At 42.2% G+C, this 17,749-nt stretch overlaps 1 protein-coding gene across 1 annotated transcript in view; it reads left to right on the top strand.

Moving 5' to 3' along the window:
* LOC115772040 overlaps window positions 1-17,749 on the top strand; it is a 54,748-nt gene that overhangs the window by 33,611 nt on the left and 3,388 nt on the right. Inside the window, exons 3-7 of the mRNA XM_030717978.1 lie at window positions 15,565-15,717; window positions 15,787-15,987; window positions 16,046-16,196; window positions 16,378-16,446; window positions 17,015-17,729. Coding sequence (XP_030573838.1) covers window positions 15,565-15,717; window positions 15,787-15,987; window positions 16,046-16,196; window positions 16,378-16,446; window positions 17,015-17,729 — 1,289 coding nt within the window. The remainder of the gene's footprint in view (window positions 1-15,564; window positions 15,718-15,786; window positions 15,988-16,045; window positions 16,197-16,377; window positions 16,447-17,014; window positions 17,730-17,749) is intronic.

The following is a 17,749-nucleotide window of genomic DNA, read 5'->3' as shown; positions in this document are numbered from 1 at the left end:
CCATTAAAAGTGAAAAAAAGGTGTTTTTATTTTGTTTGTGTGTTGTTGTCAACAGTCGAATCGAGTATCGCATTACAAATAAAAGCAACAACAATAACAAATTGCGAGCCAGGCAATATGTTCTCCGTGTAATATATATGTGTGTGTGTCTTGTGAATGTGGATATTGTTTGCGCTGCAATTTGCCAGCAGCCGTAGAACAAATTGCATATTACGTATACGCCGCATCGTACATGTCGTACAAATTTCGCATATGTTAGATGATAGAAAGCGCGCGCACATACACCCTCGCACAGAAAGAAACAAACACACAAACATTTGTTTGTCTGCCCGTCTGTGTTTGTTTGTCGAAATTTAAAGCACTCAACGGCAGTTGCCTTCGTCATCGTCATCGTCTATAGATCCCCACACAGCCATCGCGTTCATTGAACTTTATTTCGTATAATTTTTCAATGTATTTGTCATGGCATATCAGCTGGCAGCGGAACAAATTTTCGTCTAATTTCATGGAAATTGTTTAGCCTTAAAACAAAGGAATTTATTGTCTTAGATAAGCATTTCTTTACCTAATATAATGTTGGGATTATTATGAAATAATCTGTCAGTTCGGCAATTAAATGAAAGAAAACATCAATTAATATGTGTATTGGTAATATGAATTTATATATATCTGTGTATTAATCAGCGATTATTTGTACCTATTTAAACATTTTGCATTTTCAGCTGTGTTTTTTTCTCAATAAGATTTTTCAAACTACAAATTTCAAAATTTCTAAGAAAAAAACAGATGGGAAAGCCTTTTAAAATTCCAAGCCTTATTAAAACGTACTGAAAATTTATAACTTTGCCAACTGCCAACAATTTCAAATGATTTTCTTAGCCGTTTTACTTTTATTTATTTATTAATTTTCTATTTTAAAGTACATAATACTATGTTCAAGCTGTATGTAGTAAATGGTAAGATCTAAGAGTCAAATTGAAAACCTCCTAATTCTGAATAAGACATATTAATATTGGAAGCGATTGCCAGATTGAATATTTAAGGTCATATTTTCAGCTAGTATCATTGGAGCTTATGAAGATAATGTTCAGTTCAATGAATGCGTAATTGACAATTTTAATAAGTGCCAAATAAATGAAAAATAAAGTAAATGAATGATTTGCTGTTTATACGCAATTAGTAAGCGTTATGTGTTAAATAACCACATTAAATTGTGTTAATTCAATTTATATTTGTATTTATGCAGTTAACCCAAAATATTCAAACTGCTTGCTCAGTGTTTAAATTGCAATTTAATTGATTTTCCACACAAGCCTCACGCACGGCCAAGCTGCTTATGTACACACACATATAAAACAAATATATTTTACATATATAAGCTGATGGCTATTCAGAACATTTTCTATAGCTGTTTTGCTTAGCTGCCATCATGGCTATAATCACTCTGCCATTTCGAAGCAAATCGCTTTTAAGCTCCTAATGCTGACTATAAAAATTTCCTCGCTCGCCTGCTGCCTGACGGCTGCAAAAAACATCCACACACACACACAGATACACAGTCAACAACACACTTAACTTGAAAAGCGAAATACATAATAAAATTAAAATTTGATAAATGAATACGTTTAACGGCATTTAAACTTTGACCAAATGTTGCGCCCGCCCTGAAAGCAGAAACTGACTTCTTTTTGGATGTTCTGGTATTGATACTCTATAACCATTAGACATGAGATATGGCTTTGGCATGCATCTTGCTCAATTAGACGATATAAAGATTGTGCTTGGAGCAATCGACAGCCGATCTGTGAACAACTTATAGATAGACTCTCTAAGATAGACTTTCATTTAAGATTTTCATAAATAAGTAGATTTTAGTTATTGGTCAAAGAACATAGTAAAAAAAAGAGTACTTTAAATTGTAGTAGTATTTGCCTGTATGGTTTAGATGTGTGAACGTCGAGCTAACAATCAAGATGTCGTCGGTTCAACTTCAACAATTTTTATCAATTTTAATATTAAATTTTGATTCTCTAGTCCACTACACCTTTAAAAACTCTAAGAAAATTGAAACCAATTGACTATTTTCTAATGAGTATATGTGAACACAAATGGTAACTTATGAGTACTTATGCTAACTAATGAGTACTCATGCATACCTTTGTGTACCTATTAAATATTTTGCGTATGGAACACAATATTTTACTAAGACTATTATAACAAGTTCTTATAATATCAACAACTTCTACGGAGCATCTTCTAGCTGCGCACGCTCGACTAAAAGATTTTCCATGGCTCCGTTTTAAGTACTTGTAAAGATTCTGAACTGGCCGCATATATGTTCCTATATTTGTTGTGATTGTTGTTGGCCAAGCATGTGGCAAGTGGTTTTCAACGGTTCACAAAATTTCATTTTGTGGAAAATAAAATTTTATTGCCATTCTGCAATTGCAATGGATAGAGTGGCGGGACTAGAGAGCAGGGCCACTCACTTGACTGCTTTCATTAGCCAGCGTCGACGTGGTGTAATTTTAAGTGTTACTTTTAATTTGTTTGCTTGCATAGGAGCACACTGGAGCTCTACGTGTGTGTCTATGCATGTGTGAGCTTTTATTGCTTATTAAGCTTTTTTAGTTCAATTAAATCGTATAATCGATTAAATCCTGACGATAGGGACGACGACGACACTCACGTGCCCGCCATTTGCGCCGCGTCCTTTTGTTGCCCTCCCTGCGCACTCAGACGTGCGACGCAATGTCTGGGCGCAAGACTCACAGTCAACAGCAGCTCAACCATCTGACCACTCCGCCCACACCCGGACACGTTGATTACTGCTGATTGCCCGACAGCAAACAACGGGCCAAATAGCAGGAATCAGACCTCCGACGGAGCTGTACACCCCCCTTCGCGCACTCTGAAAGCCGTTAATTGATTTGCTACAATCAAATTTCCACACTCAATGAAAAAGTCTGATGAAAATTTCGTTAATGCCAGAGCTTTGTTCGGCTCACAGAGCCAGATCTAATGTGCGGGCTTTCTGGGCGAGACGTGGCCCATAATCCAGCCAGAGTTTCCAGCGAATTGATTTGACACAAACAATCTATAAATCTTTTGCATTTTGTTCTGCTCTAGAAATGCGCGAATTAAATGGCATTTTTGGTTACGTTGGTCCCATGCCAAGACATGAATATGGACTTGGACCTGCACATGGACATGAACTGCAATAAAATAATCATAAATTTTGGAGAAATGTTTTTTTTCTTTTTTTTTCTGTTATTGTTGCTACAATTAAATTGTGCAAATTTGGCAAATGCACAAAAATGTTTGCACATTTGTTATTTGACATTTTTATGAGTCTTCGTTGGTTTTTGGCATCCCAATTTCAAGTCTTAATCCCATTGCCATACTTGGACTCGTCTTGATTTATGAAGTTGATTGTCCAGCTGAATGGCAGCTGGCCGTAGGACTGAACGGGCCATTTCTTGCAGTGTATTTGCGTGTGCACGCTTTATCGTTTATTCCACATTACTCAAGTCATAATTAAGATCTTGGCAGGCGGTGTCCGCAGCAGCGGCGGCAGCGGCAGCATCGCTCATAAATTGTGGAAGTGGCTCATTGACAACTTCATTTCCGCGCATGGTGCGCAGCAACGAGAACAACAACAACAACAGCAACAACAACCTGCTTCTGCTGTGGCATGTGATCCGCTTAAGATCAGGGAACTCAAACTGAATACTTGGCGTCATCTGCTCAGCTGCGTCCAGTGTGTCGCAGTGTTGCAATGTCGCAGTGCACGCAACGTGCCGCTAAATGACATAATGAACTGCATTATTTATGCGACACACTGTGCGAATGTACATGCACATACATATATTATTCAAGCATATATATGTATTTATATATAACCCCCAAGCAGCAGCAGCAACAACAACAAGAACAGCTGTTGCTGTTGCCGGGCCAGCTCCAGCCGCAGCTTCTGCCTTGGCGACAAAGGCGACAATTTGTGCGTGTGCCCGATAATAAAACTGCTGACATTTTGCCTTATGATGTCACGACAGCCGCTTCAACACCATCAAGAACGGCTGCAACGCGCGCTCCGCCCTGCTCCATGGCCCATCGTTTTGTTTTTTTTTTTTTGCCACTCGTGGTGCCTGTGGTTAGTTCCGGCTGCAATATCCTGCAGCCTGACTTGCATAGACCCAGAGTCAAGAGCGCAACATTGATGAATGAGCCTGCATGTTATCACCGAGTCGCGTATTTAAGATCCCAGCTTATCAATCATTTTGATAATGACATTTATTGTAGATATGACTGAGATATCTACTCGAACTGAGATGTAGTACCTATCATTAGATTAAAGGCAGCGCCAATCGACGTTGATGACCTTTAAATATGTTGTGTGTGCCTTAATACGCTCTTTCGAATTTAAAACTTGATATAATATCAAATTCAACTTACATGTAATCTATCTATATATATGTACGCAAGTCTATTTTGTTCATAAGTATTCCGTTAGTGTAACTTATCTTAACTTTTTAAGGCAAACATGAAATGCAATATCCATTTACCCTTGCCCACGTTTTCTGGTTATCTGTTTATTTTGATAAAATTATAACAAATTTCGCGTAAGGATTGCCACAACATTTCTTCGTAACTTTGGGATTATGTAGAAAATTATTAGCTGACTGTTCTGAAAATAATATTTCCAGGGCAGCAAAAGAGGTTTACGGTTTGGTAGGCCACGAGTTTATGCTTTGATTTAAGCTTATTTTCTGTGCGTACTGAGAATGTGGGTGAAGGAATATTATCTAGCTTACGGCTTACAGCTCGAACTTTCCGCCTTGGGGCCCAGTTTGTGGGTTTGGTCTTCCACAGCCTTAAACCCAGGATTTGGTTAATACCTTTTTTTTTGCCGTGTACGTACTTTAAAAACTTTTTTCAAACAATTTAAATTATTAAATTATGAATTTAAGTATTACATGATTATTGCAGGCCGTACGTGCTTTCATATACAACTTTCTGACCAAAATTTAACACTATCCAAAAAAAAATTTTCCAAGTAAAATTGGTTCAGTTTGGTTTTGGGTACAGCGAGTGCATTTCTAATCCTTAATAAACAGTTTTCTGAACTTAAATTAATAATATATAATAACAAAATACATTTGCTATCAATTTACAATCACTTTTGTTTACTCAACTAGTTTGAAATAGCCAAAGGAAATGCAACTCATTTATATTTAAACTGGCAACTGGCAACTGGCAACTGGCAGCTAATTAGTCTCTTCAAACATTGACAAACAGTTGCTGTTTGGTTAAATTGATCTGAGGTTTAGCTGGGGGTTGGGGTTTCGGTTGGGGTTGCTGTTGCCGTTGCCGTTGCTGTTGGTTTGGTTTAATGTGGTTTAGTTTCGCTTGCTTGATGGCAATTTGCAGTTTTATGCATAGGCTATAAACTATTTACAGTATCAGCTATTTACCGCTTTTTGATTACGCCGCATTTGTTTGTTTCCTGTGGCCTTAATTTGCACATTGCAGTCCCAGTCCCAGTTGCAGTCGCATTCGTTAAATGACAGCCGCTATATAAACACACACACATACATACACACACGGCACACGCAGGTGGCGTTTCACGTTTCACGCGCTTTTAATTGAGTGCTTCCGCTGCAATTAACAAGTACAACGCATCCCAGTGACGTCGCTTGACTGGCTGAGTGTCTGGTTAGTTGGTTGGTTGGTTGGTTGGTCGGTCGGTCGGTTGGTCTGGTCAGTCATCAGGATTGGCCAGCTGTTGGCAGCTAATGCTCTCTCGCCTGTTCTCCCCTTTTGACTGTTCTAGATTACGGCATGCTTACGCACTAATGCCTCTTTAAGTAAATGGAAAACCATTAAACGTGTTGGCTGCCACATTTTGTGGCAGCAGTGGCAGCACTTGCTGCACTCTGCAAACTAATTATCCAAATCTGCTGCTGACACTCAAATCGAGCCTTTTAACAAATATGCTCATTGTTCTGTTGCTGACTTAAAATGCATTTAAAGCTGTGTATTGAGCACAATTTGTTCATCGATTGCTGCCGATTGCCGTTTGTTGCATGCAACACTCTGCTTGGCAGCTCATTTTACCATTTTCCTCCATTTACACAACTGCCAGTTTAGCTTGCAATTTTCCAGCTCAACGATAAATGCAAATAGATTTCACCTGCAGACGTTGTTTGTCCAACATTTTGAGAATCTTTTTTCGTAAATTATGCGCATGGCATTTTCTCAGCAACATTTTTGGTGCTTCTACAGCAGTTGCCGCAGTTGTTGTTGTTGCTGTTGTTGTTGCTGTTACTGCAATTGCTGTAACTGTTGTATGCTTTTTAGCTTAGCATGTTGAGTATCGAGAATCATGTATGAGCTTGACATTGACAACTTGGCAGTTACATACATGCGACCGCTCCACAGCAGCCCGAAGGAGCACTGCGAAAACTGTGATTACATGCGCTACCATAATGGCTACGGCGGAGAGGTGGCAGGTGGGCGTCATGCTGTTGACCGCAAAAAAGAAGGTAGAGGAAGTTTTCACATTTTACATTTATTTACATTTGTACAGTTAGTCGGGGCACTACACCGCGAGAATCGTTTTTGGCATGCCGTTGATGTCTGATAAAGCAGCTTGATCGGCCCTTTTGGTTATTTGACAGTTTACTGTTGTACCAAAGCAAAGCCTTGTCATTTGACATTATTGTCAGTTGACTAATGCGAAAGCATTGTAAATATCAATCACAAGCACGTTGTCACTCAGCCATTTGTCACAGTGTACGCCCCACAACTGTGGCCACTCAGTGGCAGCAACATTTCGATGCGTTTCTGCCCCCTCTGTGTGTCCATATCCCGTCCAACTCCATTCAATTAGCAACTCATAATAACAATAATTTTTCTTGCAATTCGCATTCAGTAAAACATTTTGCGGCACGTTCGACGTTGTCGTAGTTCGTGACGTTGCCTCTTTCGACTATCGTCAAGTTGCTGCCGTGGCACTGACACAGAGACAGGGGCAGGGGCAGGAATGGGGACAGGCATAGGCACCGTCATCGTCAACGACAGAGGCAGGGGTACAAACCCAGACCCGGGCACAGCTACAGGCATTAAGGGGGTTGCGGGTGCCAAAACCCCATGCTCTAGTCATTGACTGCAACAATGTTGCCTGTTAAATGATGCATAATAATCGGAAGCGAGAGCGCGCTTTCTGAGCTCTGCCAACAACACGGGAACGTTGATGGGATGTGGGACAATATCCCAAATGGGCCAACGGCAATGCCAAGCGAGCGACGGTTAAGAAATCATAGATGTGTAGTCCTCAGTGATAATTACAGTGTACAGCGAGGTTGAAATGTATTCCTCTGGGTAAAATATGTGGCCACAAATGAAGTTCAGCTGGAGTGCATATTAACAAAGATATTAAGCTGTTCCACGTATAATCCATTGTTAATTACTTGTATAATTATCATATCTGCATATTCTTCATAAATGTTCTTACCGTGATAGTCTTCCCCATGGAGTCAGTCATGAACATGTTTAAGCTTATGCTTTATTTCGATATGTATTGACTTACATGTTGTATTAAGTATTTTTAAAGAAGTATTAGGAGCTGCTATCAATATCAACAAGAAAGAATGGTTATGAAATGAAATTGAAAACACTTATTTCTTAAGGTGCATACTTCATTCTCAACTAACCCAATTTACTTGAGAATATTTTTTAAACTATCCACTGTCTGCAGTTCTTGGTACATCAGTTGCCTAAGTAACCGAACTGAACTGATGCGGCTTCCCATCCCAGGGCAATGTTATAGTGCTATTGTGTTGTTAAAAATCATTTCTTTTCGTTTAAAGCTTTATTCTAAAGTCTTATTATCTCCAGCTCAGTTCAGTTTAAGAAAAGAAAACGTATCTGCTCCACTGTGCATGGTTAAGGTTCTCGTGATTGTGTTGACGGTTGCCGGACGTGGTCCCTACTCAGCACTTGGGCATTGTAAACCGCCCGAATCAGCTGGACCCTGTACCCAAGCGTGCGCCCATGACAACGTGCACGCCCACCTTTACCAGAAATTTGCTGAGTGCAGCTGGTTGCGGGTTTCGAGCTTCTGGTGGCTGCTCACTTGCTGCGTAGCTGGCGAAAATTCGCTTGGCTTCCGTTGGCCCAAGTGCACTCCGAGCTGCCCAAGTTGGTCATGGTGGCCATAAGCCACCGAAACCGTAGCTGGAGCTACGGCTAGCCATAGTCGTTTTCGCATAGTTGCCTTCATTGCTGCTATGTGTATGTAAGAGAGAGAGGGAGAGAGAGAGTGCGAGGGAATGAGTGAGTATGGTGTCTTTCAATATTTACTCTGCTTGAAATGAAACATTTTTATAATTTCTTTTCGGTTCACTTTTTTACTTGGCTTGACCATTGTTATACCCTGGACCCACTAAAAATGGCTCAAAAGGGTATAATGTTTTTTAGCAAATGTATGTAACAAGCAGAAGGAGTCATCTCCAATTCCAATACTCCATACACTAATATATTCATGAGCCGGATGACAAACATATTTGCCTGCCGCCCGGATAAGCGCTTCGGTCTCAGATACAATAAGAGGTACAGACTTGAAGCTAGAGACTTTTGAGCGTAGGTGCTCCTAGTGCCCGCGCATTACGATTTTGTTTCAACTTGTCGATAACTTATCTCTTTTTGAAAAAATCGATAAAAATCTAAATACCGTTTGTTAAGCATATCTCGGGACTTATAAAAATAACAAACATAAAGTTTGGTATGTTGCCTCTTCTATGGTATAAAAAGATCAAGACTGTTTCACTTTTTGTATGCCTCTGCTCGTTTACTCCAAAAAGAAAAAAAAAAAGCCATTTTTAGAGATATGTATGTATGTATGTTGTTGAGCTTTGGTATTTACACACATTTAAGATCTGACAAGCGAGGTGCGTGCTGGAAGGAATGGAGCATGAATGCGTGGCTCGGGTATCACGGAACTTCCGACTAAAGAAATTTTTCTTTTTCTGTTTTCGAAGAACATCTGATTTTCATAATTTTCTAAATCCAAACTCGAAGATAGATGAATGAAGAAAATTTGGTAAGAAGGTTTTCGCATAGTATACCTTCTCCCGTTCTTCACAAAATTGAAAAATTATTATTTTAAATTTTCAAATATTTTTAAGATCCAGTCATGTGTTTTGGCTATATACAGACATTTGGGTCTCAGCTCTGAGCCATAAAATTTGTAAATAGATCGTACAAAAATATATATAAATATTTCTTATATCGTGGGTCAAGGGAATCTTAAATATTCCTATACAAGAACGAGTTGCTTGTTGCTGAATACAGGATGTCTTTTAGTCGGTCAGTGCAACCGTCTGCAACGGTCTTGTTTGTTGTTGCAGCTGCTGTTGTTTGGTTCGTTGGCTATTGGCAACATTGTTATTTTCTGCTATTTGGCCATTGACTATTGACCATCCATACCCGTGGCCAGTGCTCAGCACTTTTTCAGCGGTTTATTTATTTATTTCGGTTTAATGCACGTAGCCCCTCCCCCTCCCCCCCCTCTCTCTCTCTCCCTTTTCATCTCCGTCCAGCTCTGTTGAGCTGTGTTCTGCTTCCATGTGTCGTGTTGCCCGCCCGTGGGTCTGCCTTCAGCCTGCGTCTGTGCCGCTCGATTCCAGGAAGTTGTATTGAGTCATTGGTAAACGGTTTACGTTTAACCCATTTAAAAATGCACGAGAGCAGGAGGAGCAGTCGAAACGCATTTTCAACATTCCCCAATTTACCAATGCCATTTAGCATACAATGTGGCTGGAGACAAAAAAAAAAAAGAAAAAGAAAAACAACAAAATAAAACCAAAACCAAAACAAAAAAAAACTTTGAACTGTTGTATATTTTGTTTCTCTCTGTATTTCAATTTGTTATTGTTTGTTTACGTCGCCAGAACAAAATATTGAACGGAAATATTGCAATATGATTTATTAAAGGAGTTTGAGTGTGAGAGAGACGACGGCGTATTGCTGCCAAAATTCAACGGAAATGAATTCGTTTATGGCACAGCATATTGTATTTTGGTTATCCGCTGTTGTGACAATCGGTTATGATTTGCAATCGGAAGGTATTTGTACGGTATTCGCGAAATGGCCAAATTTTGGGCGATTTTTTCTGTTTATTTACGCGCTAGCCAATTGATGGGAATAATAAACAGACGCTTATATTTCGATTACATTTATTGGCAAATGGCAAATGGCAAATCGAAAATAGTGTGATTTGCAGCAACTAATACCGAATAAAGATCTTAGCTGCCATTATGAAAACCATTTAGAGAGGATTAGTTGCTGGCACCATTTGCAGCAGCAAATTTCTGGCAACAAATACAACATAATCGCCAGCCCTTCGGCATTATTTTAGATAACACACTTCTCTGCCTACCCCAAGTTCTATGGCCTGCCAATGCAAATTGCTAAAGACAATTTATTCCAATTGTTTGCTGCGCCAAAAGTTAAACAAATATGTCAATTGATTTTCATGTGTGTGTGCGTGTTTATGTGTGTGTGTGTGTGTGGGGTGTTGCAAACAAACAGAGCTCAGGACTTTTGCCAAAAACCAACTAACCAAACGGAGCTTGTAGTTTAAAAGGCAATTTATCTTTGACTTTTGCAAAGTAAATGCCCGCCATTGTTTAAAGTGGTTCAATCGCCAGAAATCCCAAACCCACAACCCACTCTGGCACCCTGGTATGCTATGCATATATATGTGTGTGAGTGTGTGTGTGTGGTGCTTCCCGGGTTTCAGTTGGGTTTGTTTAGCTATGTGTGTCTGTCGGGTAAGCGCTTTTAGCTAGTTCGCAGCGCAGCTAGCAGAATTTCGAGCATTCTCAACCACTCAATTACACACTACACACACACTCCACGCAGACCCACATACGCACACACGCACACACTGAAGTAATCAATTGAGCTGCCAGGCAAAAGGCACTAGGCAAACAATGGGCATTATACACCACCAATTACAGTGGGGTGGGCGTACTAGAGACTTTCTCATAAATTTCTCGCGGCATTTGGAAATTGCATTGAAAAATGCACGTAAAACTATTTGAGCTGCTAACCCAAATAAGCGGCGGCAACTATCGTAGATGCCCGCAACAAAAACAGGAAAGCGGAGGCAACTTTAACTGCCGAATAATAAATACCCTCGCTAGTAATAATAATAAAAAAAGGGCTAACAAAATTGTACAAACTATATATATTAACTCGATTCATATAGATTTTTGCCTAAATGTAAGGATCATAATAAGATTTATGTCCAAAAAAAAAACCAAAAGAGCTTCAAATGCAAACATTTTAAATTTCCACTGATTGTTTCTATTGGACCTATGTGTTATAGTTGTCCGATAGAACTCAAAATATGTGATGTGCACGCCAATGTTGTAAGCTTTTAAGCTAGGATCCGAATAACCCGAAAGGCTTTTACCAGGCATTGGTTCTTAAAACAAAACATGCTCGGGTTAAAATTAGCATGAAACATGCATACATATTTAGAATACTTCTAATACACTTGAGAGTTGTTTTCTTCCATTTGTTGCAAATTTCGAAAATAAATTTGAATACCCTTTGCAAGGGTATAAAAACACTGCAAACAGCAGCAGGCAGCAGCAAAGCGACGCCAATTGGAAGCCACAATCCTCCGACTGTAAGATGTGGGCACTGGCTGGGAGCGGGCGCGCGCGCCAATGAACTGTGTGGTGCAAGCAATGAATAGATGCGGCTCCAACTTGAGATACAAGATACTTGCAGTGCAACCGTTGAACTTCCCACATGCTTGCGCGGAATGCTATGGAATGTGCACACGCATCTTCGATTGCCATGCCAAGCTACGAGACCCCTTTTCACATCCCCCTCTTGCCCAGATTAAGTTTGCGGCAGAGTTGCGGTGGGTGTGCAGACACTACTGCTGCTGCTGCTGCTGCTGTGCGGCAGCATCTCGTGGCTGCCAGGGCAGCGGGGCAACTGGGCAGTAGCTTACATTTATGCGCGAAATTGTCGTACACATTTGCACATTCATAAATTCTCGTTGAGCGCCCCCAAAGCGACAGGCCGCAGCGCCAAAGAGTGGCCCATTCTGTTAGGCTTGAGCGGTGTGGTGTAGGGGAGCGGGGGTGCGGGAACAGCTGCAAGTAGCAAGCCGCACAGTTGCTGTAGGCGCTGCTCTTGGGCTCCTGTGGCATTAAAATTTCATTTTAATTTTATTTTATTTTCTCTAATGTTGATGGTTTTTCTTTTGTTGTTTTTGGTGGCTGCTGCGTTTTATTGCCGCATTTTATAACAACGTGGCGCAACCTTAGAGCAGCACGTCATTAGGCGATAAATTATCTCTCATGCGCGCTGCATACTGCATAAAATGTTGCCATGGTGCTGCCGCAAAAGTGTGCCAACAGCTGTGCCCGCCACGTTGCAGCTGAGCCTGGACCTGAATCTGAATCTGAATCTCTGCCTGAATCTGAATCTGATGCGAGCCAACTGCGGCTGGGAACTGCAGCTGCTGCCGCTGCTGCTGCTGCTGCTGCTGCTCTTGGGGCATTTAAAGGATGCCAGGCAATTTGAATTTGTGAAATTCCATTGAGGGAAGCAAATGTTGGCGTTGCCGTTGCCGTTCAATGCCGTTGCCGGGCCTCACTTATCTATGCACAAGATGTTGCCATTTGATAAGCGCAACGCTGCGCAGCAAGTCAGCAATTTATGTGCCGCTGCTGCTGCCGCCGCCGCTGTTGCCGCCGCTTCTGTTGCTGCTGCTGCAGTTGCAGTTGCATTCATCATCGACTGCAGCAACAGTTGCTGCATGGAATGCGCTGCTGCCTTCGACGTGCGTTCAACTATGCAAATTTGTGCAAGTTGCCCCCACCAAACCCCACAGCGTCCAGCATTAACGTGCAACTTGCTACAACTTAGTAACTGGCTGCTATGTGCCTCTGCTGTGTGTATGAGAGTGTGTGTGTGTTTGTTGTCAAACAGCATTCGAGCACGATTCTGGGAAACATTCTTGCCCAGTGAGTTGACTTGCAGTGCAACTGCAAGAATTTTTGCATTGCTTTGGCTTTGGCTTTGAATTTGCCCAGATGGGGAGCAGATTATAAAATAAATGACCTGGAATTATATTGGAAGATTGCAAATAACGGTAGGGCCAATCGACGCACAACAGCTGATTGTCCTGACAGTTCAATCATTGAGATTGTCCATCTTGTTGCCAGCTGCTGTGTTATGGCCACCAATTGGTAGCATGAAAAGTGCTTGTCCCGCTGATAGCTGGCATCTAGATGGTATCAAATAAATGGCACTGGCGAGAGCGCAATCAGCCCAAACTGTGTAGTCGACTGTTAGTCGAGTAAAACGGCTGCAATTTAAATTCAATATTACAGGCATTAACCCCTCCCGTCCCTCACGCTGCTAATGATTGTCGACGTGCTGCTGTTGACACCGCCCTTTTCAGGTATGAAAAATTGCAGTTAGGTGTGGCAGGCAATGACAGCCAAAATAAAAAAATAAAAGAATGACTCCTTAACACGCCGACGATTAAATACCCTTGTGGACATATCGCTTGAGGCTCTGCAGATATGTGCTACAGCAAAAAGTTCTATGCAGGTTTCTTAAGAAATCGTATATAGCCTATAGCTGAGAAACATGTAGAGGCAGACACATACACATAGTGTGAACTGTTGGATTAAAAGCTGCCTTCTTTGCGTTACATGCGTTTTTGATATACTATAATACCCGCGGCAAGGGTAGAGAACACATATGTGCTGAACTTTGACAGTGCACTGTGGGGCAGCAGTTTCTAAAGCGCAATTAAACGCCCTGCCATTGAAACAATTATGCCATAACAATTACGTTTTGGTTGCACATGCAAAGCCACGCCCCCGCTCTCCGTCCCCACACGGCTTTAGCTGCATGTTCTGTAAAGTTGCCACATTTAGCGCGGCTGTTGCTGCTGCAGCTACTGTTGCTGTTGCTGCTGACATGGCATTTGGCTGTTTCAGCCATCACATTGGCAGGTCCAAGGAATTTTCATGCGTCAAATTGCCGCATGTGCATTGCGTGTAATTACAGCAATAAAAATTGCAACACATTGCGTACAAACATGCAACATATCGGCGGGCTGCGTCGCCACTCGCATTTTGATCAAAACCCAGTCAGCATTCTATGCGGCTGTTCAGCAATTATCTTATTTATTTCACTACATTTATCAAAAACTGAAACAAATTCACAGTATTCCTCAGAACTCAGCGAATCAGTCGTCTTCCCAGTTACAACTGGCTCGTTAGCCCAGTTGGCCTGGCCACAAGTGAGTGCGCCCTGTGGCTGGCTGCCACTTGGGTGGCCGTAGCTGGAGCGGAACGCTAGTTGATTGCATTTTTAGCATAAATTTCAACGCATTTGACTAATGCTTGGCGATTTGTTATTGGGGAACATCGCAACGGTTTGCTTTCCACCATTTTTCACCAGCCACTTCAGCTCCGACACTAGAAAATTCTCGGAATGCAACAGTCAGAGCGAACTAATAGATGTTTCGATGATAGACGGCAGAGGATGGTCGTATGCAAAATCCAGTCGGTTGCAAATACGCTTTATATATGTATATATACTACTTACTATGCTGCACAAAAGGTGTATCATTATGCAATATTAAGTATACGCACTGTGAGTGCTACTTGCCTGGAATTTTGCCGTTCATCAGCCAACAGCGAGGCGACTTTAAAGCGTTACAATGCCAACGACAACAAAAAACGACAAAGAATAGCAAAGAAATTAATTAACACGCTCACACCTTGGCTGCGTACCAGAGAATCACAGCCAAAGCCACCGCCAGAAACAGAGGCACCAGCAAAATCAAAACCCGCGCCCAGCACGGCGTTTTGCGATTTGGCATTCTTTGCCAAGGATTGGACAACCACAAAAAAAAGGTTGTGCGAGCAAAACCATAAACTCCATAAGGCCAGCCGAATCAACGGCGTGGCTAAGTGAAAAGCGTGAAATTTATAACAGCCAATAGATTACGTCCGAGAATAAATAATGTTTTATGTTTTTCGCATTGTTTATTGTCTGCCCAAAGTGTACTAGATTATCAGAGACATTTTTAATACTCGTTCACAAAGTAGAGAGTAGTTTCGGCCTGTAACACTCGTTCAAAGAGTGAAAAGAGTTGCTTTGGCTGTGTTATACTGTGTCACGAATTGAAAACAGTATATTGGAAATAAAAAGAGTATATTGCAAATAGTATATTTGGTTTGTTCAGAAAATTAATTAAGTATTTGAGCTTGTTATACTCGTTCACAAAATGTAAAGAGTATATTGCGTTTGTTATTCATTCATAACGTAAAAATGAGTATCTTCTATCTTTTTTTGGCAGTCTCCGTCTAGGCCTAATGTGTCCAAGTTTTCTCTGCACACAGCCTCCTCTAAGCTGCCAGTGGACAAGTATTGCGTTGTCGGTTGCAACCGACTGGAATGTTCGTTCTGTTTGATGTGCAATTCAGGCTCATTGTTCATTTTTCTTTGCAGTTGCTGCCGCCACACAATCGAAAAACTCAACAATATTGAAGCCGTATCTACAGATCAAGAAGCACGCCGTCACAAGGCTGGCCATAACCAATCCACATGCAACCTATTTACTGCAATGCAATCCCATCATATATCCCTATGACTACTATCAGGGTATGTTGACCACAGCTAGTTACTCCGGCACATTTTAACGCTTTAATTGACCACTTTGCTTCACCTTAGACGGCCTTCCTATATACTGCAGCTGGTACCGCAACGATGAGGCCATTGAACACCTGACCATACGCAAGAATGAGTTCTTCATTTATAAGAATGGAACGCTGCGTCTGCCGCCCAATGAGCGCGCCAACGGCGTTTATCACTGTCTAATTGAGTCGGATGAGATGAAAGTCATATCCGACAGCATCACGGTCGAATATCCAGGTGCGCACGTACGCAGGCCTCTCCCACCTGAACTTGGTTAATCCCTTCTCTCTTGCAGTTCTGAAACGTTTGATTGTTGGCCAGCAGCAGAGTGCCAACATAAGCGGTCTGGAGCAGCGGCCACTTGTGCTCAGCTGTCCTTTTTTCAGCGTGCCCGCCGCACGCGTCACCTGGTACTTTGGCAACGAGTCCCTGGCGAATGACAGCAGGCGAGTAAAGATCGGTGTTGTGACATCGAGCGCGCAGCGGTTGGATCTTGATCATATATGCTCGCTATAGCACGCCGCCTGCTAGCTTGGTGGCTTCACTAACGCTTGACATGAGTGGGCTTGGGTTTTGAATTGCAAACCAGCAATAAGATTTCTTTTTTCAATTTTTTATCCCTTACAGCGCTTTTGTGTTGAACAACGGCACGCTTGTACTGCGACAACTGCGACTGGAACAGGCTGGCAGATACAAGTAAGTGTAGATATGGAATGTAAACAAATATAACTGATGTCGGGTTAATTAGAAGGGTTTATTATTAATATTATTTTAATAGCAGATATTGCACCAGAAACTATGTCTAAGGCCTATGCTAGCCTGGGATACAAATCCAGATTCTTCTTATTCAATTGCCCAAGTGTCTAGGCCACATACGCATCTCATCATCTTATTTGCAATTTAATGAACCTATTTTAATTTCATATGCTTGAACACACACGAATCTGTTGTTTTGCTTAACACGAATAGCTCGTGTTCAGTCGTATATGCACAACAAGGTCCCATTTCTTGTCCAGACCCGAACCGCATCTCATTTGCTTTGAGGTGCAATTTATAATTGCCTGCTGCTACTGTTGTGGCATATCAACACCTTGACCACAATTCATCAACTGATCAGCAACCCCTTTTGAGTTTTCCCTTGGTCTAGTGTGCTGCCTAAACTAACCAGAGTGCATTAATTAACACCACGCACCGGCCGAGTGGCTGGCCTAATTGTGCCCACAGTCCATGCCAATTAATGTGTGTGAAACATTATCCGTTACAGATGCGTGGCCCAGAACCAGTATGCCAGCAGGAGCCACCGTCAGTTCGTGTGGCAGGTGCGTGTCGAGCCGCACGGCAGCGGGCTGCTGGGTGCGACGGCAACGCAACTGTTGCCCGCCTTCCAGAATGCCACACTGTATGTGCCCACTGGTGGCACATTGCGGCTGCAGTGTCACGCCGTGGAGGACTATGTACCCATCGAATGGTGGCTGCAGCATCCGAACAACACCTTATCCCAGCTGAGCAACAACAGCATGACGCTAGAAATATCGAATGTCAGCATGGCCCGGCATGAGGGCTACTTCATGTGCACCACCCCCACCGACAGGCAAACGTTTCGTGTCGTGGTTACCGTACCGCCGAGAATAGTTAGCACGCTGCCCGTGGAGCTTGGTTTTATCAGTCTGTCGACAACGCTTAGGTGTCGCGCCGAGGGTAATCCACGGCCCAGTCTAAGCTGGTACCACAATGGAGCACCGCTCAACAGTTCCTACACACGCTACATCAGCGGCAACGAGCTGCACATACACTCATTCGATCCGGAGGAGGGGGGCATATATCAGTGTTTTGCGCGGAATGTGGCTGGCGAGGATTCAGTCACCGGCGAGATGCGCTTCAAGCGCCAGACGGAAGAGCCGAATCCTCTGCAGAATATACGCTGCTATCCGCACAGCTTTCACACCATCAACGTCACCTTTGACAGCCGCACCTTGGAGGTGATTAATCAACCATTTAC

Source organism: Drosophila novamexicana, unplaced genomic scaffold, assembly GCF_003285875.2.
Source record: "Drosophila novamexicana strain 15010-1031.04,08,12 unplaced genomic scaffold, DnovRS2.1 tig00000108-arrow-pilon, whole genome shotgun sequence".
Lineage (NCBI taxonomy): Eukaryota > Metazoa > Arthropoda > Insecta > Diptera > Drosophilidae > Drosophila > Drosophila novamexicana.
Note: the sequence above shows the minus strand (reverse complement) of the source record. Positions and strands in the feature narration are given on the sequence as shown.